At 39.5% G+C, this 24,807-nt stretch overlaps 1 protein-coding gene and 1 long non-coding RNA gene across 2 annotated transcripts in view; one reads left to right on the top strand and one right to left on the bottom strand.

Moving 5' to 3' along the window:
- The window catches only part of SPIDR (scaffold protein involved in DNA repair), a 302,493-nt gene extending 288,028 nt beyond the window's left edge, over positions 1-14,465 (bottom strand). The window contains exons 1-2 of the mRNA XM_016190741.2: positions 14,236-14,465; positions 8,841-8,941 (exon numbers count right to left, since the gene is read on the bottom strand). Of these exons, the coding sequence (XP_016046227.2) occupies positions 8,841-8,941; positions 14,236-14,333 (199 nt within the window). The 5' untranslated portion in view covers positions 14,334-14,465. The remainder of the gene's footprint in view (positions 1-8,840; positions 8,942-14,235) is intronic.
- The window catches only part of LOC132540493 (uncharacterized), a 1,042,170-nt gene continuing 1,019,132 nt past the window's right edge, over positions 1,770-24,807 (top strand). The window contains exon 1 of the long non-coding RNA XR_009551700.1: positions 1,770-2,387. This is a non-coding gene — a long non-coding RNA (uncharacterized LOC132540493). The remainder of the gene's footprint in view (positions 2,388-24,807) is intronic.

Below are 24,807 nucleotides of genomic sequence, written 5' to 3'. Positions count from 1 at the left end.
TAAATTAGTACTGCAGGGCTGGCAAAAGAGCTCAGTTGGGTAGTGCTCTGCTTTGTCATATACACAAGTTAGTTTCAAGCCATACCCTCACCACACAGAAGGAAGTTTCAATGCTATGGTCTCTTTGACTCTCTCTGCCTGTCTCTAAAATAAATAAATAAATAAATAAATACTGCGATACAATCGCAGTTTCTAGTTTTTCCCAACTTTACAAGACATTTTACTAAACTAAGGATGTGTTTGTTCTGTCTGCAGGCTGACATGGCTCCTATTTTGTATCAAAAACTGTTACTGTATGCTCAGAAAGTAGTACTCTGTGCTAAATAGTGACCTTCTTTATGTAGGTTGATGTGCATGGGCCCTAGAGCAAGGCAATAGAATCTGCCAGCCTGCTCAGCAACCTCTCCTAAGAGATGAGGAAGAATCAAGTCTGGGCTTGTGCTTTCAAACCGGTCTCTCCAGGCAACAGTATCCCAAATGGAAAAACATATGGCCCCGTGTGATCCAGGAGGTGGTGCAGTAGATAAAGCACTGGATTCTCAAGCATAAGATCCTGGGTTCAATCCCTGGCAGCACATGTACCAGAATGTTGTCTGGTTCTTTCTCTCTCTTCTTCTTTCTTATTAATAAATAAATAAAATATTAAAAAAGAAAAGCCTATGCCCCTTTGAAGACACAAAGTTTGCAAAAACAGTTTGGTAGAGAGGTTAAGATGATATACATGAGATTTCACAGCAGGAACAAAAGCCAGTATGATACTGAACTAAGGATGGGAGAAACAGCACAATGGTTATGCAAACAGACTCTCATGCCTGAGGGTCCCAGGTCCCAGGTTCACTACCCCATATTGTAGGGTTGCAGGTGTCTCTCTGTCGCTCGTCTATCTCTTCCACCATCCCCCACCCCCGAATTTCATTCTATCTCTAGCCAATAATATATTTTTAATTAAAACAAAACAAACAAGATACTGAACTAAGCTAAAGGGTAAAAACCACAATGTGTAAAGCGAGGTAAAGAAAATACTGCTTTGCCAATACCAAAGCAGGGGGTAACATAGATCATTTATGACACCAAAGAATGTCACTGTTTAACAGTATGGATTTTTAATTTTCCACATGTAAAATTCAACAGGAAGAATACTGTACCCAATACATACTTTGAAAACCTTTTGGGGATCACTTTAAAAAACTGAAATAAAGATTCTTTTAAGGCGATAGGCAGTGGTGCACCTGGTTAAGCATATACACTACAGCATACAATGACCTATGTTCAAGTCCCTGGTCCTCAACTGTTGAAGGAAAGCTTCACAAGTGATAAAGCAGGACTACAGGTGTCTCTCTGTCTTTCTCTCTATCTCTCCTTCCCCTCAATTTCTCTCTGTCTTTTTCCAATAATAAATAAATAAATAAATAAATAAATAAATGTTTTTAAAAGTTTTTTTTTAAGATTCAGGTCTATGAGGATGCAATCTTAAATATCTGAACTACTATTTCTCTTTTCATGTAAAAAGAAATAGGAAACACTTAGATTAATCCACAGGGAAGCCAAAAACATCATTTAATCCTGCTGTCAAACCAAGTCAATTTTGGGTTTTGGCAGAAATATTCACAACACTTTATCTCTAAGGTAAAATGGCTATGGCAGAAGCAACTGAGGTGTAAAAGATAGACTATCCCTGGTGGAGTTTGATATTTAGTATCCCTCTATTTCTTAGTTCCATCATTCTTTTTAATAAAATCATGATATAACTTAACCAGAAAGTTAAACTCTTCACTCTTAGGTTAGCCATCCTTTAAAATGATCATTGGACATTACAGTCATTTTGGAGATGAATTCACAGATTTTAACAGTAAATAAACTCGTGGGGAAGATAGTATAATGGTTATGCAAACAGACTGTCATGACTGAGGCTCTGAGATCCCAGGTCCAACCCATTGCACCATCATAAACCAGAGCTGAGCAGTGCTCTGGTAAAAGAAAACAAACAAAGAACCAAAAACAGTGAACAAACTCATACCATACTTTTGTCTCCTGATCTGAAGAAATGAGCCAAAAATCTTCATGTGAATTTTCATCACATGTGCCTACACTGAGCTACATTAAAGATCACTACTATACTGGCAGATGGAAATGGACAGGAAAGAGTGCAGAAAACAAACTGCAGACACTGTGATTGGCAGTTCAAATGTAAAAAAAAAAAAAAAAAATCTGTTTTACTGGCCACAGAAAAGCCAGAGATAAATCCAGAAACACAGCTTTTGACCCCAGAAGAAAGGAGAAGTTAAGAAAAGGAACTGCAGCAGAACTTCTCCACCAACTGGGAGCTGACCCATCTTGACCAGGTCACGGCAGTGTTCCCTCGGTTGAAAGAAAGTGTGGCAAATAAGGTAGGTCAAGGAGCTTACAAGAAAAAAAAAAAAACACTTTTAATAACTTCTTAAAGATTTAATAATAAATTAATAATTTAATAAATTCTAGAGATTTAATAATAATAATAATTGCTCAACTGGCAAAATTAAATAAACAGCTCACCACATAGCTTCTTTTCCCAGCATTAAATATACACTATTAGGAAGCTTAGAGTAAATAATACATATTTTCTGACAAAAAAATTGTTTAACTATCAATAAATAGGCAGATCGCAGTTTACCAATCAGCTTGCTTTGTAAGAAAAGATCAGTCTGCCTGTCATTTTCTACTCATGGATATCTTAGGAGGGTGAGGGGGCAGAACTAAGATAAATCTTTTGACATACATTTCACATAGAATCTCTGGCTCTTCCTGTTCACAATGCTATCCTAGTATCCTTGCTGGTCTGGGTAGTCCTTTCTCTCTCTCCTGAACACTCAGGTCTGGAACTTGATCCTATTTCAGGGTCCCTCAGACAGAGAGGAACTCCTTGAAAGAAGTGAGAAAGATGCAGGGGCCAGATATGCACCCTGTTTCCTAACAAGGCCACAGGGGCCCACACTCTCTCTGATGACAACTTCAGGCATGGGCCAAAAGATACCAAAGAATGCAACAAAGCCCAGGCTTCATCAAGTGCTCTTGGAAGGTTCAGGCAGAGGACAGGAAGACCTAGTGGGGACTGCAATGGCACAAAATAATAAAAAGAAAGGCCAAGCCTCTGAAAGTGTTCACAGTTAATCATGCTCATGGACAAAGAACAACTATACTCTGCAGTTTGAAAAAAAAAAAAAAAAAAAGTGCCTTGCTGGAAAAACCAGTTACTGAGTTTTTCACTTCCTGACAGAAAGGTGTGAACTGTAGTAATTCATACGTAAAATTCAGGGTGGAAATCACCATTTCACAGTTCCTTCCTTTCTTCTTTCATTGTGAAAATTAGACCATTCTGATGGAACAAACAGTCCCAGGAGGGCAGTGAGCAGCTTCTACCTATACCTGGTACAGTGTCTGATATGGACAAGGCCTCTATAAACACTAGCTGACTGAGGAACTGAATGTGAGCCTGCCCAGCTCCTTATCTGTGAGCTGCTCTTGCCACTCATTTCTACCACCATATTCTAAGCATTAGTAGAGCAGCAATGTGAGGAGAAAGTATTTATTCCACATAATTCAAAGTAACGGCAGAAGTATGGGCTCACAAAAACTATACCCAGTATAAGTAATATATGTTACAATAATATAATATAGAAAAAGACACTATTACTTGGCTGCTTACTTTGTACTATACAACTGAAGGGAGAATCAATGGGACATGATAATATGCCTAGAGTACCACCCCCCAAAATATAAAATACCTAAGAATAAATCTAACCAAGGAGAGAAGAAGTAACAGTGCCTCAAACTTAGTAGAAAATATGAGAAGGGGGCCAGGTGGTGGTGCACTTGGCTGAGCAGACATGTTACAATGTGCAAATACCTGGGTTTGAGTCCCCGGCCCCCATCTGCAAGGGGAAAGCTTTGCAAGTGGTGAAGCAGGGTTGCAGGTATTTCTCTGTCTCTCTGCCTATCTCCCCCTCTCCTCTCAATTTCTGGCTGTCTAGTAAATAAAGAGAATAAAATGAAAGAGTGATAGATGAGAAGTATGAAGCGATGTAGAGGTAGAGGTAGAGTAGAGTATAGGACCAGGTGCTCGATCCAGGTCAAACTTGAGAGCTTAACTGTGCACACACAAATGTACACAAATAGAAGAACATGAACGATCACTAAAAAGTTAAATAAGATAACATAAAATCACAATTGCTGGGAGTCGGGCAGTAGCACAGCGGGTTAAGCGCACGTGGCACAAAGCACAAGGACCAGCATAAGGATCCCGGTTCGAACCCCTGGCTCCCCACCTGCAGGGGAGTCGCTTCACAGGTGGTGAAGCAGGTCTGCAGGTGTCTGTCTTTTTCTCCCCCTGTCTTCCCTTCCTCTCTCCATTTCTCTCTGTCCTGTCTAGCAACAACATCAATAACAACAACAACAACTACAACAATGAAAAAACAAGGGCAACAAAAGGGAAAATAAATAAATAATCACAATTGCTTCTTGCTAATTTTTATGCAAAAAAAATAAAATTAGGGTTGAGTGATGGCACATGACTATGTGCAAGGACCAGGTTCAAGGCCCTAGTCCCCACCTGCAGGAAGGAAGCTTTACGAGAAGTGAAACAGTGCTGCAAGTGTCTCTCTTTCTCCCTCTCTGTCTCCCCTTTCCATCACAGCTTCTCTCTGTACCTCTCCAATAAAGAATAAATTTTTTTAAATCTTTTTAAAATTTTTATTTACTCCCTTTTGTTGCCCTTGTCGTTTTATTATTGTAGTTATTATTGTTGTTGTTACTAATGTAGTTGTTGTTGGATAGGACAAAGAGAAATGGAGAGAGGAGGAGAAGACAGCAACTCCCCTGCAGGTGAGGAGCCAGGGGCTCGAACTGGGATCCTTACACCAGTCCTTGCTTCACGCCACATGCGCTTAACCCACTGCACTACCGCCCAATTCCCAAAAGAATAAATTTTAAAGAAACAACAACAAATTTTCAAGAGAAAGAAAATGATTACAAGTTAAGCATAGTACTAGCACAGTGCTATCAATTATATTCCACTCTGCCAGTGATTAGTTCAGTAAGAGTTAAGTGTATCAGTCACATATACAAAAATCATTTCAGTATTTCTGCTAGTCTACTGTACTGGATGCTGGAAATTACTCTACAGAAGAAGACTGAGGTGGGCTGGGCAGTGGCACACCTATTGAGCACACATGTTGTAATGCACAAGGACGTGGGTTCAAGCCCCCATTCCCCGCCTACAGGGGGAAAGCTTCACAAGTGGTGAAGCAGTGCTGCAAGTGTCCCTCTGTCTCTTTCCCTATTTCTCACTTCCTCTCAATTTCTGGCTGTCTCTATCCAGTAAATAAATAAAGGGTAAAAAAAATAAAAAATAAAAAAACAGAAGACCAGCCAACCTTTCCATTGCCTAAGGCAATGTGTTTTATCCCTGTGTTGTACTAATCAACTCTTTTTTGTAACTGAGCCAGAATAGTATTATGTGCCCAGAATACACTTAGACAACCTTTATATTTCACTTTCTGAAAGAGCAAATCAATTGCAAAGATGATTATTTGCAACAATAATCTTCGATAGCAGGAAATGACAACAAAGTAATAAATATAAAAACAAGATGAATGCAGCTGAATCCTGTAATAAAAATACTCCTGAATTATATGTCCCCGATCACCCTGATAGCATATGCATATGTGGCCCAGAAAGTAGTATAATGGTTATATAAAACAACTTTCATATTTGAGGCTACTATCCCAGGTTTAAACCCTTAGTAGCACATGAGCTGAGTAGTGCCCTGGTTTAAACCATAAACAAACAGTCTATCATAATACAATGTACTGTTACATATTATAAAGTTCTAATAAGAATATAAAAGAGAAAAGAGGCTATAGATCACAGGGAAGGATTTTTTAAATAATAAATGAGGTTCCCCACCTGCAGGGGGGACGCTTCATGAGCAGTGAAGCAGGTCTACAGGTGTCTTATCTTTCTCTCTCCCTATCTCCCCATGCACTCAATTTCTCTGTGTCCTATCAAAAAATAAATAAATAAAAATAAAAAAGGGAAATAAATAAATGAGGTAAGAATCTGAAAGTCTTTCAAAAGCATATGTGTTGGTCAAAAACATATATTTGAATGTTCTATCAAGCACTCTAGTTCCACTTCACATTCTAGCAAGTACAAAAACAACCAAAGAGTTTATTCAAATTCACAGTCCAAAGAGACCCTGGAGAGACACTTATAATAGTAGATTCAGGTTATATTACCATTCCCCTCCCCACCCCACCTCTCCCCAACTCCAAATGGACAAACCGCCCAGGAAGAAAACATATAAAAGAGCACTGTCTCCCACGAAAAGAAAATTTTCCCAGGTTTTTTTTTTTTTTTTTTTTTAAACCAGAGCCCTGCTCAGCTTTGGTGTATGGTGGTGCTGGGGACTGAACCTGGAATTCTGGAGCCTCAGGCACGACAGTCTCTTGCATAACCATTATACTATCTACCTCCACCCAGATATTTTCCCAGTTTAGGAAACATTTTATTTTTAAACATTTAGTTATTTATTTGATAGGAATGGGGGGAAATAGGGAGATAGAAAAAGAGGCACCTGTAGCACTATTTCACCACCCATGAAGTTTTCCCCCTATAGGTGGGAAACAGGCCCTTGAACTGGGTCTTTGCACACTGTAATATGTACACTCTACCAGATGACCCACCACCTCATAGAAAAAAAAAATGTTTATTGTCACTAGGGTTATTGCTGAGGCTCAACACAAGCACTAAGAAGCCACCATTCCCAGGAAATCATTTTTACCTTTTTTTCTTCCATTTTTTTATTGGATGGGTTAGAGAGAAACTGAGAGGGAAGGGGAAATAGAGAAGCAGAAAGATAAGACACCTGCAGACCTGCTTCACCACTTGTGAAGCGTCCCCCTACAGATGGGGAGTGGGGGCTCAAATCTGGGTTCCTGTGCATGGTAATGTGTGCGCTGAACTGGGTACACCACTGTCTGGCTCCCCATAGGAAATATTTTAAATAGAGAGAAAAGAAAACACAAAGAAGCAGAAATTTTTAGTCACTTGCTTGCAATATGACTATCAAACTGTTTACTGTAACTCATTTAAAGCATGCTACATCAATTTAGTGAGACTAGTATTATGTTAAAAATAAAAAAGAGGGGCCAGGTGGTGGCACACCTGGTTAAGTGCATACATTACAGTGCACAAGGACCCGAGTTCAAGCCCCTGGTCCCCATCTGCAGGGGGAAAGTTTCACGAGTGGGGAAGTAGGGCTACATGTGTCTCTCTATCTCTCTCCTTATCTCCCCCTCCCCTTTCAGTTTCTCTCTGTCTCTGTCCAATAATAAATAAATAAATTTTAAAAAATAAATAAGAATGCAGATACATCACATATTCTAAGATTAGAACTGTTCTGACATGTTTCTTTCAGGTATATGTGTATGTGTATATGTCTGAATGTCATATATGTACTGGCTGATGATATAAAATGTATTTCATACTATGGGGTCAAAGTCAACTAAGTCTGACAGCTACCCACTTAGACTTAACAGCTAAATACTTAGTAAACAAATGTTCAGGGATAAATCCACTCAACTTGGGGAGTCCTGGAGTTCCCACACAAACATGATGAGCCTAGACCTCGAATAGATCCCTCTTTCCATTATCACTGGCCATCTCCATCAGGAACAACATATCTGAGAGCTACTATCTTCCCTGATCCAGCTTTCTGGTCCTTTTTGCATCCATGACATCATCTCCCCAGACAATAACTTAGGTCCACCTGCATATCAGATGTCAGGCTCAGGTAAAAACTAATGCAGTCATGAGCCCTTTGGAATATACCTGAAATAGACCTACTAGCTATTTCTAAAACAGAGACCCCAAATCTCCATCTGCAATTTTCCAGCCTTTAGGTTCATGGTTAATCAACAATTTGAATGGCTTTATATGTTAACTCTTTTTTCAGCCACCAGGTTCCAGATGCTACCATGATGCCAACCAGACATCCCTGGACAGACAACCCTACCAACATGTCCTGGAGCCCTGCCTCCCCAGAGCCCTGCCCCACTAGGGAAAAAGAGAGACAGGCTGAGAGTATGGATTGACCTGCCAATGCCCATGTTCAGTGAGGAAGCAATTACAGAAGCCAGACCTTCCACCTTCTGCACCCCATAGTGACCCTGGGTCCATACTCCCATAAGGCTAAAGAATAGGGAAGCTATCAGGGGAGGGGATGGGGTACGGAGCTCTGGTGCTGGGAATTACCCCTCTTATCCTATGGTCTTGTCAGTGTTTCCATTTTATAAATAAATAAAATAAATAAATAAATCCACTTAACTATGAGAAGCTCTATGGGGAATGGATTACTAAAGCTGATAGGAGTGAACTCATCTTTCAGAATAATTTCTGAGACCTTTCCTGAAGAAAATTTTAAAAGTTATGAAAACAGTAATGATCAGCTTTACCTATCTTGATGTGAATATACTTTTTAAAATATTTTATTTATTTATTCCCTTTTGTTGTGCTTGTTTATTGTTGTTGTCATCGCTGTCATTATTGTTGGATAGGACAGAGAGAAATGGAGAAAAGAGGGGAAAACAGAGAGGGGGAGAGAAAGATAGACACTTGCAGACCTGCTTCACTTGTGAAGCAACTCCCCCACAGGTGGGGAGCTGGGGGGCTTGAACCAGGATCCTTATGCCGCTCCTTGTGCTTTGCACCATGTGCGCTTAACCCACTACTCTATCGCCCAACTCCCGTGAATATACTTTTATTTGGCATATTCTGTACAGTCTCAGTACCAATGACAACCTTACCTGAAAGTGTTTGTTGGTAAGAAGCACATTGGTGTCTCCACAAAGAAATGGCAGATCTTTCTCGATTTTGCAGCCCACTCATTCTCTCTGCCAAACCGCCTCTGTTTAATAATGACAATGGATTCAGTTAAAGGAAAATCTTCAGAAAAGTTGAGACACTGATACTGCATGCTATTCAACCAGAGACATAGATAAAGCATGTAATTTTTAAAGATTTTATCGGTTTACAGTATTTTAATACTTCAGGAGTACATTTTCATCTATATACGTGTATACTGTTTACCACACCCACCGCAAAGTTCTAGTATCACTAAATGAGACCCTGTAAAGAGCCTTTCCACTTTCCCTCCCCCTTCCCCCTGATAGCAACCATGGTTTTCACTGAGTTAATTTGATTATTAATATTTTTGCAAAATCATTAAGTCATTTATATTTCATACATAACCGAAACCACCTGGCACTTTCTTTTGCATCGTTATTTCACTGGCATCATCACCTCCAGTTCCAGTCATTTTGCCCCAGAGATAAAAATGGCACATTTTTTAAGGACAGAGTAGTATTCCACTGGGCATATGTCCCACAGCATCTTCATCTAGCTATCTTGTTGATGAGCATTGAGTATAATTTCATTGGCTATTATGAATAATGCAGCTATGAACACAGAAATACATATCTGCTTTAGAATCAGAGTTTTCTTCTTGGGGAGATTCCTGACTGAGGCTTCGATTTCTTCTTTTTTATTTTTTTTATTATTTTTTATTTTTTTATTTTTTTTTTAACCAGAGCACTGATCAGCTCTGGTTTACGGTGGTGCAGGGGATTGAACCTGGGACTTCGAATCCTCAGTCATGACAGTCTCTTTGCATAACCATTGTGCTATCTACCCCTGCCCATGAGGCTTCAATTTCTGCACTTGCTAATGTCCTGCTCAAACCATCTATTTCTTCCTGGTTCAATCTGAGAAGGTTGTATGATTCTAATCGTGTGTCCATTTCTTCTAGGCTGTCCAAATTTGTTTACCTGTGTTCACAACAGTCCTATGATATTTGTATCTCTGCAACATCAGTTACATTCACTTGATTAATTTCTAATTATTTTTTACATAATCTCATTTTATTCTAAAAATGTCCCCTCAAAGTACAAAGAAGAGATATGAAACCCTGACCTAGATAATCATTTTCCAAATACTGGTCATCAATCTGATGGATTTCAAAGAAAAGAAGATAAATATGATCAGAAATCAGGAAATGATTATGGTCAAGTCTTAGAATCTTCTAAGTTAGGCATAAAGAAAAGAAAAAATAAACACAGAAAAGTTCTTTATATGCCAGAGGATGACCACTACATGTCTGTCCCTAAGACAGAATCTAAATTTCCAGCTTGCTTTCAGCTATTAGAAAGTGCACTGCTGTCTCAAGTGATACTCTGGCTTGGAGTTTGCCAGATAATTCCTATAGTGAACTAATCAGATGGTTCTATACTTGGGACTGAAAACGCTGATCTCTCATCAACCATTATAATTCTAGTAAATATTTTACTCAATTAAAAAAAAAAAGTGATGCAGGGGAGTTGGGCGATAGTGCAGTGGGTTAAGCACACGTGGTACAAAGCGCAGGACTGGCGTAAGGATCCCGGTTCGAGCTCCGGCTCCCCACCTGCAGGGGAGTCGCTTCACAGGTGGTGAAGCAGGTCTGTAGATGTCTATCTTTCTCTCCCTCTCTCTACTTCCCTTCCTCTCTCCATTTCTCTCTGTCCTATCCAACAACAATGACAACAATAATAATAACTACAACAACAAGGGCAACAAAAGGGAATAAATAAAAAATAAAAAAGTGATGCAGATGATTCAGAGGTCCTGATATCTGTATGTGTGTATGCACATGATTTTCTCACATTTGTTCCAGTTGTTCTGAAGTATAACTGACAAATAAAATTATATTTAAATTTACATAATGATGATTTGTTGTATGGCAAAGACCCCCTTCATCTAGTTCATTAGCACATCCAACACTTCACTTTTTTTTTTTTAGTAGGAACATTAAAGTTACATTGCATTAGCAAAATTCAAGTATATAATAATGTTATATATTTATAACACGTCAGCAATAGCTGACATGGTTAACATAGATCCTCAAAATTTATTCATTTCATAGCAGAAAATTTGTAGCTTTTAACCAAATTCTGCATCTATACCCAACTCCTCTTGGGCTAAGGAGATAGCATAATGGCTATACAAAAAGCCTTTCATACCTGAGGCACCAAAGGTCCCAAGTTCAATACCTGCCAGCATCACTATAAAAAACCAAAGTAGAGTGGTTCTGTAGTTAAAATAATAATAATAATAATATAATATAAACACACACACTCTCACTCACTAATGTCCACTCACTCTCAAGTAGTAGAACTCCTTTCTCATGACAGAACAATAAGTCATGACTTCTTTATCTATGGACTAACAATTAGGTTATTTCCACATCTTGGCTTCTGTGAATAATGCTGCTATGAGTACATGTGTGTAAGTATCTCTTCTTTATCCTCCTTTATTTCCTATGGAAACCTTAGAAAGCTGCATAATAATATTTTCCATAGCAGTTGTGCCAATTTACATTCCCACCAATAGTGCACAAGATTATCCTTTTCTTGTATTGTTAAATGGGAAACTGGGGAATGTTATGCATGTACAAACTATTGTATTTACTGTTGAATGTAAAACATTAATTCCCCAATAAAGAAATAAATTTATAAATAAATAAATAAATAAATAAATAAATAAGATTATCCTTTTCTCCACATTGCCAACAGCTGTTTTCTCTTATCTTTTTGTTGTTGTTTGTTTGTTTAATTTATACCAGAGCACTGCTCAGCTCTGGTTTATGGCAGTACAAGGGACTGAACGTAGGACATCAGAACCTCAGGCATGAAAGTCTTTTTGCATAACCATTATGCTATCTCACCTGCCCCTCTTGTCTTTTTTTTTAATAACATTCTAGAAGGTGAGATATGAAATCTCATTGTGGCTTTTAGGGATGCATTGGATCGACCTTCCCGTGGTGCATCCCGTGAGTACCCATTCATTGGGGAAACTAACGATCCTTCCTAGCTGACTGAATCCACATGGATCCCAGTCACTTTCAAAGCCAGCAACAAGCAGCTCCTGACAGCTTTCAAGCTGTTGGTCCTGCTCTTCAAGTCCTCCAACTTAATGTTGAGGGGCTGTCCTTCGCCAAACGCGTTATCTTCGCCCACCCTGTTCAACGCTTGACGTCTCATCATCCAATCTGGTCTCCTACGCCTACACTGAACTTCTCTGTTCCAGACTCTTGGAAACAACGTTGGCAGTCAGCTGAGGTAAAGAACAAACACCTCATCACAGACCCCTGCAAGCGTCAACCCGGCTTTGACCTAGCACGTTATGATTGGGCCCTCCTCAATCGCTATCGAACAGGCCATGGCCGGTGCGCCGCTATGTTCCATCGCTGGGGAGCCAGAGACTACCCGAACTGCCCCTGCGGCTACAGACAGACTATGACCCACATAGTCAACGACTGCCTCCTCTCCAGATTCAAAAGAGGTCTCGAAACTTTACATCAGGCTCAACCTGACGCTGTTGACTGGCTACGGAAGAAGGGCAAACGCTAGAAGAAGAATTGTGGCTTTGTCTTACAGGTTTCTGACTATTAGTGATACTGAGCACCTTTGCTTGCACCCGTTGGTCATCTGAATGTCTTTAGAAAGATTCCTACTCAGATATTTGGCTCATATCCATCTAGTCTTCCCTCCACTGTTGTGTTAAGGTGGGTACCTCCTCCCATTCCTCTCTCCTCACTTCCTTTCCTGGACACTGACAAAACAATTGTCTCTAACTTTTCTGTTTCTATTGGGTTTTACCCAAACTATCTTGTCTTTTCTGACATCTCTTCTGACAATGGACCCCTTTTATGATTAGCAGCTAAGCTTCACCTCCAACCCCTACCCCCAACACAAATCTTAGCTCCTATAAGAGAAAACTCCTGGATGTTAGACACAGTAGGAGCCTTGGCCACCAGCCTTTCTCTCTCACGTGTATCTCCACAAACTGCATCATACTCACCTTTTCTGGATGCACAGAACAGACCCAAACCTGTGCTCTTCACTGTCACATTTTCTCTTTCTACTAACACTCTTTTTTCCTTAAAACTATCTATTAAAGTTTACATTTTTGCTTATGATTCTGATTCTTAGAAATTCTTCTTCTCAATTTCATTTTTTTAACATTGTTTTGTTCTTTCTCATGGGCTCTCCTGTGGCTCTACACATTCACACTACTAATTTCTTACTCTAGAGGCTTTGCTTTCTTATATGCAAGAGTTTCTATAACCACACTCATTCATATCATTAATTTGGATACCTTCTATTTATTTTTGTTTCTTAACACTGATGCTCAATAAAATTTGATTAACCCAAGTAGCCAGCCTCTAAGAAGGATAGCAGTCACATAATATGCCTCTGACTCAGAGTGCTCAATTTGGAGGGACTATTTCACAACTCTTCTCCAAAGCTTAAGGCTTCCTTTTGATTATTAAGTTACAACTTCAGTGTGTCTATTTTCTTTCCCCGTATAAATAAGCATTCTTAAATTTAACATTTTAGATGTTTGAGTTTATTAAGAAAAACTTAAAAAAAAAAGATAGCATTTAAAATGTATAATTTGGGGGAGTCAGGCGGTAGCACAGCAGGTTAAGCGCACGTGGAACCGGCATCAGGATGCCAGGTGCGAGCCCCCAGCTCCCCACCTGCAGGGGAGTCGAGTCGCTTCACAAGCAGTGAAGCAGATCTGTAGGTGTCTATCTTTCTCTCCCCTTCTGTCTTTCCCTCCTCTCTCCATTTCTCTTTGTCCTATCCAACAACAATAATTATAATAACTACAACAATAAAACAAGAGCAACAAAAGGGAATAAATTTTTTTTTAAGTATAATTTGCGAGCCAGGCAGTAGCACAGCAGGTTAAATGTACATGGCGTGAAACACAAAGACCAGTCAAAGACCATGGCTCAAGGCCGCCCCCCCCCCCCCCCCCCCCCCCGGCTTCCCACCTGCAGGGGGGTCGCTTCACAAGTGGTGAAGCAGGTCGGCAAGTGTCTATCTTTCTCTCTCCCTCCCTCTTTGTCTTCCCCTCCTCTCTTGATTTCTCTCTCTCCTATCCAACAATAACAATAATAACAACAACAAAGGCAACAAAAAATGGGGGAAAATGGCCTCCAGGATTGGTGGACTCAAGTACAGGCACCAAGCCCCAATAATGATAACCCCGGGGGGGGGGGGGAGGGAGACACCAAAGACTGAGAATAAGAGCCACTAACAACCCCTAGTACCCTCCCTAAAAATAAATAAATAAACCATACAAGCATGATTTAACCTTAAAAGCTTCTTCTTTGCTTTTTCTGGAGTTCTGGAAAATTTTGTCTGTTTCTGGGGAGTATACAAAGTGGTCTCCATAGATTTCACTCTTTCCATAGACTGTCTTCCATCTGGTCCAAAATCCACACAATATTTGTGAGAGGATTCTGAATCAATGAGTGAGACATTCTCAAAGTTGTCTTCTCTTTCACTATCTGATGAATACTCCAAAATTTCTGCAGAATCAGTCTGGAAAAAAAAAATTAAGTGAAATGAAAGTGATTTGGAGAGCTCTTTACACAAGTTTATATATGCATATTAGCCTACTTCTTTATGATTACATCCAGTGAGATAACTTTGTAAATACATGATCAAGCCTTACACCCAAGATGACATTAAAGCAACTATAACTCAGCTACTAACTCATGAAATCCATCAAGCTCATTTCTAATACTTCAGTCTTCCTTTAGTAAACTACAAGAAAAATGCTACACATGTAGTCAGCCTATAAAACTTTAACTTAAATAATAACATTAATCTGAATAATGGGGGGAAAAGTATTTTGGATATTGACATTTAATGTGGGGTAAATACTATGTATTACTTGGTACAAACCAAATATAACAGAAAATTTCCTCTTGAGGTATAAATTATTTAATTTACCGAAGGACTCAAAGCTGTACTTGTTCCAGCACAAGTCCAATACAGTATTTTCCAAAAACTAGTTTGAAATTGATCAAAAGGAACTTTTAGGGAAATGCATTATAGCCTCTTGTTTCCTAAGACTTTGTATACCATTTCTTTTTCCCTGAACTACCAGAAGAAAAAATTTTGAAAACTAGATTATAAAACAAGAATTTACATTTCCTAGTTAATCCTGGAAAGAAACAAAATCTACTTCTTTCTTAATTAACACCAGGATTCTGCGCTCTCAAATCTTTTTATTTATTTATTTTATTTCTTCTTTTCTTCCTTCATTCCTTCCTTTCTCAAATAGAGACAGAAAGAAATTGAGAGGGAAAGAGAGCGATAGAGTGAGAGAGAGAAAAAGAGATACGTGTAAAACTATTTCACTGCTCATAAAGCATGCCCCCCCTCACCCTATAGTGACAACTGGAGGTTTGAAACTGTAGGGTCCTTGTTCATGGTAACCAAGTCCTTCTACGATGTTTTCTGTCTTTGCCTACATATACAGTAGACCTTTGAAATGTGACTGATATTTTAATTAATTAATTAATTAATTTTTGCCCCCAGGGTTATTGCTAGGGCTCAGTGACTCCACTACAAATCCACTGCTCCTGAAGGCTATTTTTTCCCTTTTGTTGCCCTTGTTATTTATCATTATTGTTATTATTGTTGTTGTCATTGTTGATGGATAGGACAGAAAGAAACAGACAGAGGAGAGGAAGACAGAGAGGAGGAGAGAAAGACCTGCTTTACCACCTGTGAGGCGCATTACCCCCCCTCCCCTGCAGGTGGGAAGCCCAGGCTCAAACTGGGATCCTTACGCCAGTCCTTGTGCTTTGTGCCATGTGCACTTAACCTGCTGCACCACTGCCTGGCCACCCTTGATATTTTATTTTTCTACTGCTTGGCTTTACAGATCAGTCCTGTGTTGTTCTAATGTCAGAAATAATTTATCTTTGGGGATGACGGAAAAACATAATGGTTTATACAACAGATTTTCATGTCTGAGGCACCAGAGATCCCAGGTTCAATCCCTGGCACCACCATAAACTGAAGCTAGGCAATTCTCTGGTAAAGAAAAATATATATAGTCCTAGTCATGAATCCTTGGATTCCCCTATAGATACTATGGGCCTAGACTTAAATAGATCCCTCTCTCTACTATTAGTTGTAACTACTACCAGAAATGGCATTATAAGCCCTTTTGTGGGCTTCTCTAGGACCTTACCCTCACTATAAAAGAGCAATGGTAAGGACTGCCTCATTCTTTGAAGGGAGGCCTGGGACAACCTACTCTGCCACTCAAGAAACACTAGTCCTGAAATGAGTGCAGCCTAGAATGTTCCCAGCTGTGACCAGGGACTGTCACAGGGAGCTTAGTCAGACGGGGACTCTGAGGTTATACAGGCTCCTGTGCTAAATATGAATAGATGTGGGCCCCATGTCAGGTCAATGTGGTAAACAGTTAATTGTATGTATATAATATTTTCTTCAAGTTTGGGAGCTACTCTCAGTCATAATCTGGCTTTCTAGATCAATCCTCAAGTCTGACATCACCTTCCCAGGCAACATTTCTAGTCCACCTCCATGTTAACTAGCAAGTTCTAGCAAAGATTAATAAAGTCATGGGCCCCTAGGAACATACCTAAAATAGATAGCCTAGCTTGTTTCCACCCTTGAGTCCCTATTCTTATCTGCTCTACTCCTACTTTTTGGCTTTTGTTTATTAAACATATGTCCTGTTTTATATCTTACTGCCTTTTAGACACCAAGTTGCAGATGCTACTATGATTCCACCCTGTATTCCCTGTGCAGACAACTTCACCAATGTTTCTGGAGCCTTACCTCTCCAGAGCCCTACCCCACTACAGAAAGATAGAAACAGGCTTGGGGTATGGATCAACCTGCCAATACCCATGTCCAGTGAAGAGCAATTATAGAAGCCAGAAACCCCACCTTCCACATCCAAGAAAGAATTTTGGCCCATACTCCTGAAGGGGTAAATGATAGGGAATGAAGACGATAGGGCTCTGAACCCCAATTCCACTAGGACCCTAAGTGTTTGTCACCGAGAATCTTGTTTTTATACCATCACTGAAAGGGAAGCAAATCTGGAAAACACTAGAGGAAGCCAGTCATTGTTTCTCGTATCTGAGAGAGAAGAGGAAAACAAAAGGAAGGACACTCAAAGTAATATTGTGTGTAGGTGTGACTTAGAAAGGAAGTAGAGGGGTAGTCGGACGGTAGCGCAGCAGGTTAAGCGCACACGCAAAACACAAGGACCAGTGTAAGGATCCCGGTTCGAGGCCCCGGCTCCCCACTTGTATGGTAGTCGCTTCACAAGCGATGAAGCAGGTCTGCAGGTGTCTATCTTTCTCTCCCCCTTTCTGTCTTCCCCTCCTCTCTCCATTTCTCTCTGTCCTATCTAGCAACAACGACAACATCAATAAAAACAACAATAACTACAACAACAATAAAAAATAAGGGCAACAAAAGAGAAAATAAATAAATATTTTTTAAAAAATTAAAAGAAAAAGAAAGGAAGTAGAGGAAGGACTATAGGGGGAAAATGGGCAAAAGTAACATAGATACAGATTAGGTGTAGATATAGATACAGTGCTGGCCAGGTAGTGGTGCACTTAGTTAAGCACACATATCATTACGTGCAAGGCTCTGGGTTGAAGGTCCCTCTCCCCACCTGCAGGGAGGATACTTCACAAGTGGTGAAACAGGTCTACAGGTGTTTGTCTTTCTCCCTATCAATTTCTCTGTCCTGTCAAATAAAAATAAAGTAGAAATAAAATGGCCAGGTAGAGGATAGATAGCATAATGGTGATGCAAAGAGACTCTCATGCCAGAGGCTCCAAAGCTCCAGGTTCAATCCCCCACACCATCATAAACCAGAGCTGAACAGTGCTCTGGCATTAAAAATAAATAAATAAATAAAAATAAGGAAAGAAAGAAAAGAAAAAGAAAAAGGCCATTTGGAGCTGCAATGCCAGCACTAAGCCCCAGAAATGACTCTAGTAGCAAAAAAAAAAAAAAAAAAAAAAAAAGTTATAGATTTATGAAGTCAACCATATATATCTATGACCTTGGGAGAACTACTGCAGTTCCCAATAGAGCAGGTTGGGTGGGGACATAGAACTCTAGTGGAAACAGTCTGGAATTATACCCCTATTGCCTTATAATTTTGTAAATCAACATTAAATCACTAGTAAAAGTAATAAAGAAAAACAAATATTTTTAGATATTCCAATTTTCCAGTGTACTAGTGGTTCTTTTTTTTTTTAATTTTCCCTTTTGTTGCCCTTGTTTTTCATTGTTGTTGTAGTTATTATTGATGTCGTCGTTGTTAGATAGGTCAGAGAGAAATGGAGAGAGGAGAGGAAGACAGAGAGGGGGAGAGAAAGATAGACACCTGCAGACCTGCTTCATTGCTTGTGAAGCGAGTCCCCTGCAGGTGGGGAGCCGTGGGCTCGAGCCGGCCTTTGCACGTCACACCAAGAGCGCTTAACCCGATGCACTACTGCTGGACCCCCAACTAGTAGTCCTTCTAATTCACTATGTGAGGCTTTAAATTAACTTGTTGAATGGGTCCTTTGTACTCGGTGAATTCTGTGTAGGCATTTGGCCCTTCATGAGGAACCCCATTTATTTTTATAGTTCAACAGAGACTGTGTCCCTGGCATTGCAAGGGTAAAAAAGGAGGAAGGTTGTCGGGCGGTAGCGCAGCTGGTTAAGCGCATGTGGCGCAAAGCACAAGGACAGACATAAGGATCCCGGTTTGAGCCCCGGCTCCTCACCTGCAAGGGAGTCACTTCACAAGTGGTGAAGTAGGTCTGCAGATGTCTGTCTTTCTTTCCCCCTATCTTCCCCTCCTCTCTCCATTTCTCTGTCCTATCCAATAACAAAGACATCAACCACGACAACAATAATAACTACAACAATAAAACAACAAGGGCAACAAAAGGGAATAAATAAATAAATAAATATAAAAAGAGGAGGAGAAGAAGAAAAGGGAAATTTAAAAAGGTGTAGAGAATTTTAAAGCATATAAGTACATATCTATGTGTGTGCATGTAAGCAGTGTAGCAGCTTTCATTATTTGCTAACCACACACACACACACACACACACACACACACACACACATTTGGCCATTTCTGAGGGTTTTATATTTAAATTTTTTTTGAAAATTTGAAAAAGGGTCATCACTCCTTCCAACAACTCCTCAAAAAAATCCATTGCAAGGCATATTTAAAATTGTCTGAAAAGTAAGAAGGATCCTCAAATGAAGATTTACTTGTAGAATTCTTTCTCCAATCTCCACTATGTGGCTACATTATGATAGGAATCTCCCCTAGCCTTCTAATAAGCTCTGGAGTCATCAGTTTTCCCTGCATCCTGCTTCTGAATAAATATTGACAAAAAGGACCAGAGTCGTTTAAATGGAAAATTAAGTTCCTCAACTCTGGAGACTGCTGTTACTGATACTTGAGAACTCTAAATCTAACTTCAGCTCTTTGTTATGAAATGGCTTTTCTCCAGAACCTCAGAATTTGCAGAATATCCTAGAAGAGGCTTTCTCAGTCTAAGTATCATTAAAATGCTAGCTTAGTACGGGGATGGGAGTGGGGGATGGCTTTCCTGCTCATTGGAAGTTGGTTTAGCAACATCTCTGGCCTCTGTCCACTAGATGAGACGTAGCACTGCCCCTCCAGTCATGATGATCAAAAATGTCTCCAGACATTCCTCAGGCCCCATTTAAATGTCCCTGAGGGACACCCCCATCCTCCTACCCTCCAGCTGAGAACAGCCACTGAGGAAATATGTCAACAAATAACCAACCACGTGTGGCCTGAGCAGAGGACTCCTGTGGAGAAGTGAAAGGGAGACAGCAGTTCATCAAGAAGGGGCTGGAGAGGCCAGAAGGAAATTGTTACAAAACAAAGCAGTGGAAGTACTACAATGGAAGTACTGCTCAGGCTCTGTAGGACCCTGTAAGAGGAAAACCACCACCAGGTGGGGTAAAAGGAGAGAGCTGCATCAGAATTTGCCACCTAAAGCTGAAGGCTAAGAGTGAGTTAATTAGGCAGGGAAAAGGAGGAAATGCATTCTGGTGAAAACAAACAGGAGGACCATGTCTATGAAACTGAAGAGAACTGATCACAAACAGAAAAATTAGCAACCTGACTGCACACCTCAAGGAATTAGAAGAAAAAGAAAGGAAACCTAGAGCAAGCAGAAGAAGTGGAATAATTAAAGTTAGGGTGGAAATAAATAACACTAGAAATAAAATAATCATACAGAAGGGGGGGTGGGCAGTAGCACAGTGGGTTAAGCCCAGTGGCGCAAAGCGCTGGGATTGTGTAAGAATCCCAGTTCGATCTCCCAGCTTCCCGCCTGCAGGAAGGTCACCTCCAGCGGGGGGTCACCTCCAGGGGGGTCACCTCCAGCGGGGTCACTTCGCAGGTGGTGGAGCAGGTCTGCAGGTGTCTATCTTTCTCTCCCTCTCTGTCTTCCTGTCCTCTCTTGATTTCTCTCTGTGCTATCCAACAATCATGACAGCAATAGTAACAACAACAACGATAAACAACAAGGGCAAAAAAGGGGAAAAAATGGCCTCCAGGAGCAGTGTATTCATGGTGCAGGCATCGAGTCCCAGTGAACCCCAGAGGCAAAAATAAATAAATAAATAATTAAATAATTAAAAAAAAAAAAAGAATCATACAAAAGATCAGTGAAGCTAAGTGATGGTTCTTTAGAAGGGTAAACAAAATTGAAAACGCTTGCCTATACTCACTACACACAAAAAAGGAGAAAACTCAAATAAACAATATTGTAAATGAAAAAGGAGGTATCACAATAGACACCACAGAATTGGAGAGTATCGTTTGAGGCTTCTATGAACAACTATATGCCACCAAGCTAGAGAACTTAGAAGAGATGGAAAAGTTCACAGAAGCACATAACCTTCCAAATCTGAATCAGGAAGATTCAGAAAACATGAATAGACCAATTACAGACAAATAAATTGAAAACATCAAGAGTCTTCTCAATAAATGTCCAAACCCCAACAAAAGGGAATAAATAAATAAATTTTTTAATTATTTTATTTTTTTTAATTAGGGAATTAATGTTTTACATTCAACAGTAAATACAATAGTTTGTACATGCATAACATTCCCCAGTTTCCCATATAAGAGTACAACCCCCACTAGGTCCTCTGAGTCCTTCCTGGACCTGTATTCTCCCCACCCACCCACCCCAGAGTCTTTTATTTTGGTGAGAGATGCCAATTCCACTTCAGGTTCTACTTGTGTTTTCTTTTCTGATCTTGTTTTTCAACTTCTGCCTGAGAGTGAGATCATCCCATATTCATCCTTCTGTTTCTGACTTATTTCACTCAACATAATTTTTTCAAGGTCCATCCAAGATCGGCTGAAACCGGTGAAGTCACCATTTTTAACAGCTGAGTAGTATTCCATTGTGTATATATACCACAACTTGCTCAGCCACTCATCTGTTGTTGGACACCTGGGTTGCTTCCAGGTTTTGGCTATTACAAATTGTGCTGCCAAGAACATATGTGTACACAGATCTTTTTGGATGGATATGTTGGGTCCCTTAGGATCTATCCCCAGGAGAGGAATTGCAGGATCATAGGGTAGGTCCATGTCTAGCCTTCTGAGAGTTCTCCAGACTGTTCTCCACAGAGGTTGGACCAATTGACATTCCCACCAGCAGTATAGGAAGGTTCCTTTGACCCCCACACACTCTCCAGCATTTGCTACTGTCACTTTTTCTGATGTATGACATTCTCACAGGAGTGAAGTGATATCTTGTTGTTGTCTTTATTTGCATTTCCCTGACAATCAGAGACTTGGAGCATTTTTTCATTTTTCTTGTCCTTTTGGATCTCTTCTGTGGTGAATATTCTGTCCAAGTCCTCCCCCCATTTTTGGATGGGGTTATTTGTTGTCTTGCTGAGTCTGGCAAGCTCTTTATATATGTTGGTTATTAAACTCTTGTCTGATGTATGACATGTAAAGATCTTCTCCCATTCTGTGAGGGGTCTCTTGGTTTGGGTAGTGGTTTCTTTTGCTGTGAAGAAGCTTTTTAATTTGATGTAGTCACATAGGTTTATACTCGCCTTAGTCTTCTTTGTAATTGGATTTATTTCATTGAAGATGTCTTTAAAATTTATGTGGAAAGGGGTTCTGCCAATATTTTCTTCTAAGTATTTGATAGTTTGTGGTCTAACATCCAAGTCCTTGATCCACTTGGAATTTACTTTTGTATTTGGTGAAATACAGTGGTTCAGTTTCATTCTTCTGCATGTTTCAACCCATTGTTTCCAACACCATTTGTTGAAGAGACTCTGCTTTCCCCATTTAATAGTCTGAGCCCCTCTGTCAAAGATTAGATGTCCAAAGATTAGGTGTGGGGGCTCACTTCTGGGCTCTCAATTCTATTCCAGTCAGTGTGTCTATTGTCTATAGTCAGTGTGTCTATTCATGTTCCAGTACCAAGCAGTTTTGATGACAATGGCCCTATAATACAGTTTGAGATCTGGGAGTGTGATGCCTCCGGTTCTGTTCTTTTTTCTCAAGATTGTTTTGGCAATTCTAGGTCTTTTCTGGTTCCAGATAAACATTTATAGCATTGGTTCTATTCTCCTAAAAAATGTGCTTGGGATCTTGATGGGGATAGCATTAAATTTGTAGGTGGCTTTGGGTAGTGTATTCATTTTGATGATGTTAATTCTACCAACCCATGAACATGGAATATCTTTCCACTTCTTTGTGTCTTTTTCAATTTCTTTGAGTAGTGACTCATAATTTTCAGTATACAAGTCTTTCACTTCTTTTTTTTTCTTTTTTTTTTACTTGTTTTTTTTTAATTTTTTTTTTAATTTATTTAGTTTATTTATTCCCTTTTGTTGCCCTTGTTGTTTTATTGTTGTAGTTATTATTGTTGTTGTCGTTGTTGGATAGGACAGAGAGAAATGGAGAGAGGAAGGGAAGACAGAGAGGAGGAGAGAAAGATAGACACCTGCAGACCTGCTTCACCGCCTGTGAAGTGACTCCCCTGCAGGTGGGGAGCCGGGGTTCGAACCGGGATCTTCATGCCCGTCCTTAAGTCTTTCACTTCTTTGGCTAGGTTTACTCCTAGATATTTTATTGTTTTTGTTGCTATAGTAAAAGGAATTGATTTCTGGATTTCAATTTCTTCTACCTTAGTGTTTGCATACAGGAATGCCACTGACTTTTGAATGTTAATTTTATAGCCTGACACCTTACTGTATTGCCTGATGATTTCCAAAAGCTTCTTGCTGGATTTCTTAGGTTTTTCTGTGTATACAATCATGTCATCTGCAAATAGGGAGAGTTTGACTTCTTCTCTTCCAGTCTGTATCCCTTGAATTCCTTGCTCCTGCCTGATTGCTATGGCAAGAACTTCCAACACTATGTTGAATAGTAATGGTGATAGTGGGCAGCCCTGTCTAGTACCTGATCTGAGGGGAAATGCTTCCAGTTTTTCACCATTGAGTATGATGTTGGCTGTAGGTTTGCTATAGATAAACTCCACTATCTTCAGGAATTTTCCATCTATTCCCATTTTTTTGTAGTGTTTTGATCATAAAGGGATGTTGTATTTTGTCAAAGGCTTTCTCTGCATCTATTGATATGACCATGTGGTTTTTGGTCTTGCTTTTGCTGATGTGGTGGATCACATTGATTGATTTACATATATTAAACCAACCTTGCATGCCTGGGATAAACCCCACTTGGTCATGATGAACAATCTTTTTAATATACTGCTGTATCCGGTTGGCTAGAATTTTGTTCAGTATTTTAGCATCTATGTTCATCAGAGATACTGGTCTGTAGTTTTCTTTTTTGGTTGTGTCCCTGTCTGCTTTTGGTATCAGAGTGATGTTAGCTTCATAGAAGCTGGCAGGGAGTATTCCAGTGTCTTCAATCTTCTGGAAGACTTTTAAAAGTAGAGGTATTAGTTCTTCTTTGAAGGTTTTGTAGAATTCATTTGTAAAACCATCTGGTCCAGGACTTTTATTTTTGGGGAGATTTTTGATAACTGTTTCAATTTCATTAGCTGTGATGGGCCTGTTCATGTTATCCACTTCCTCTTTACTTAGTTTTGGAAGTTCGTAGGTATCTAGGAAATAGTCCATTTCTTCCAGGTTCTCTAGCTTGGTGGCATATAGTTGTTCATAGAAGCCTCGCGTGATATGTTGAATTTCTGCAGTGTCTGTTGTGATATCTCCTCTTTCATTTAGTATCCAATTTATTTGGGTCTTCTCCCTCTTTTGTTTTGTGAGTCTGGCTAAAGGTTTGTCGATTTTGTACACTCTTTCAAAGAACCAACATTTACTTTCGTTGATCTTTTGTATGGTTTTCTTATTCTCAATGTTATTTATTTCTGCCCTAACTTTAGTGATTTCTGTCCTTCTGGTTGCTTTAGGGATAAATATTTTTTAAAGTCTAAACCCAGATGGTTTTACAAATGAATTTTATAAAAACATTTTAGGAAGAGCTAATACTCAAGACTTTTCAAGCTCTTCCAAACTCTAAGGGAAATAAGAATATTTCATAGCAACTTCTATGAATCCAACATCACCCTGACACCAAAAACAGAAACATAACAAAAAATAATTAATTAATTAATAAAACTTCAGACCCATATCTCTGATGAACATAGTATGTTAAGATACTGAATAAATAATAAATAATATTTTTTAATTTAAAAATAAAACTAAGCTTAAAATGAAATGCAATTAGCAGATTCTATAATTAAAGCAGATAGAAGAGTAGAGAAAAAGATCGTTTGCGATGTTAACAGTCCCGAAAGCATTTAGCCAATAAAGGCAGTATTTTGAC

The sequence above is a fragment of the Erinaceus europaeus genome, chromosome 1 (assembly GCF_950295315.1).
Source record: "Erinaceus europaeus chromosome 1, mEriEur2.1, whole genome shotgun sequence".
In the NCBI taxonomy this organism is placed as follows: domain Eukaryota; kingdom Metazoa; phylum Chordata; class Mammalia; order Eulipotyphla; family Erinaceidae; genus Erinaceus; species Erinaceus europaeus.
The sequence above is the reverse complement of the archived record's forward strand: the minus strand, read 5'-3'. Positions and strand labels throughout refer to the sequence as shown.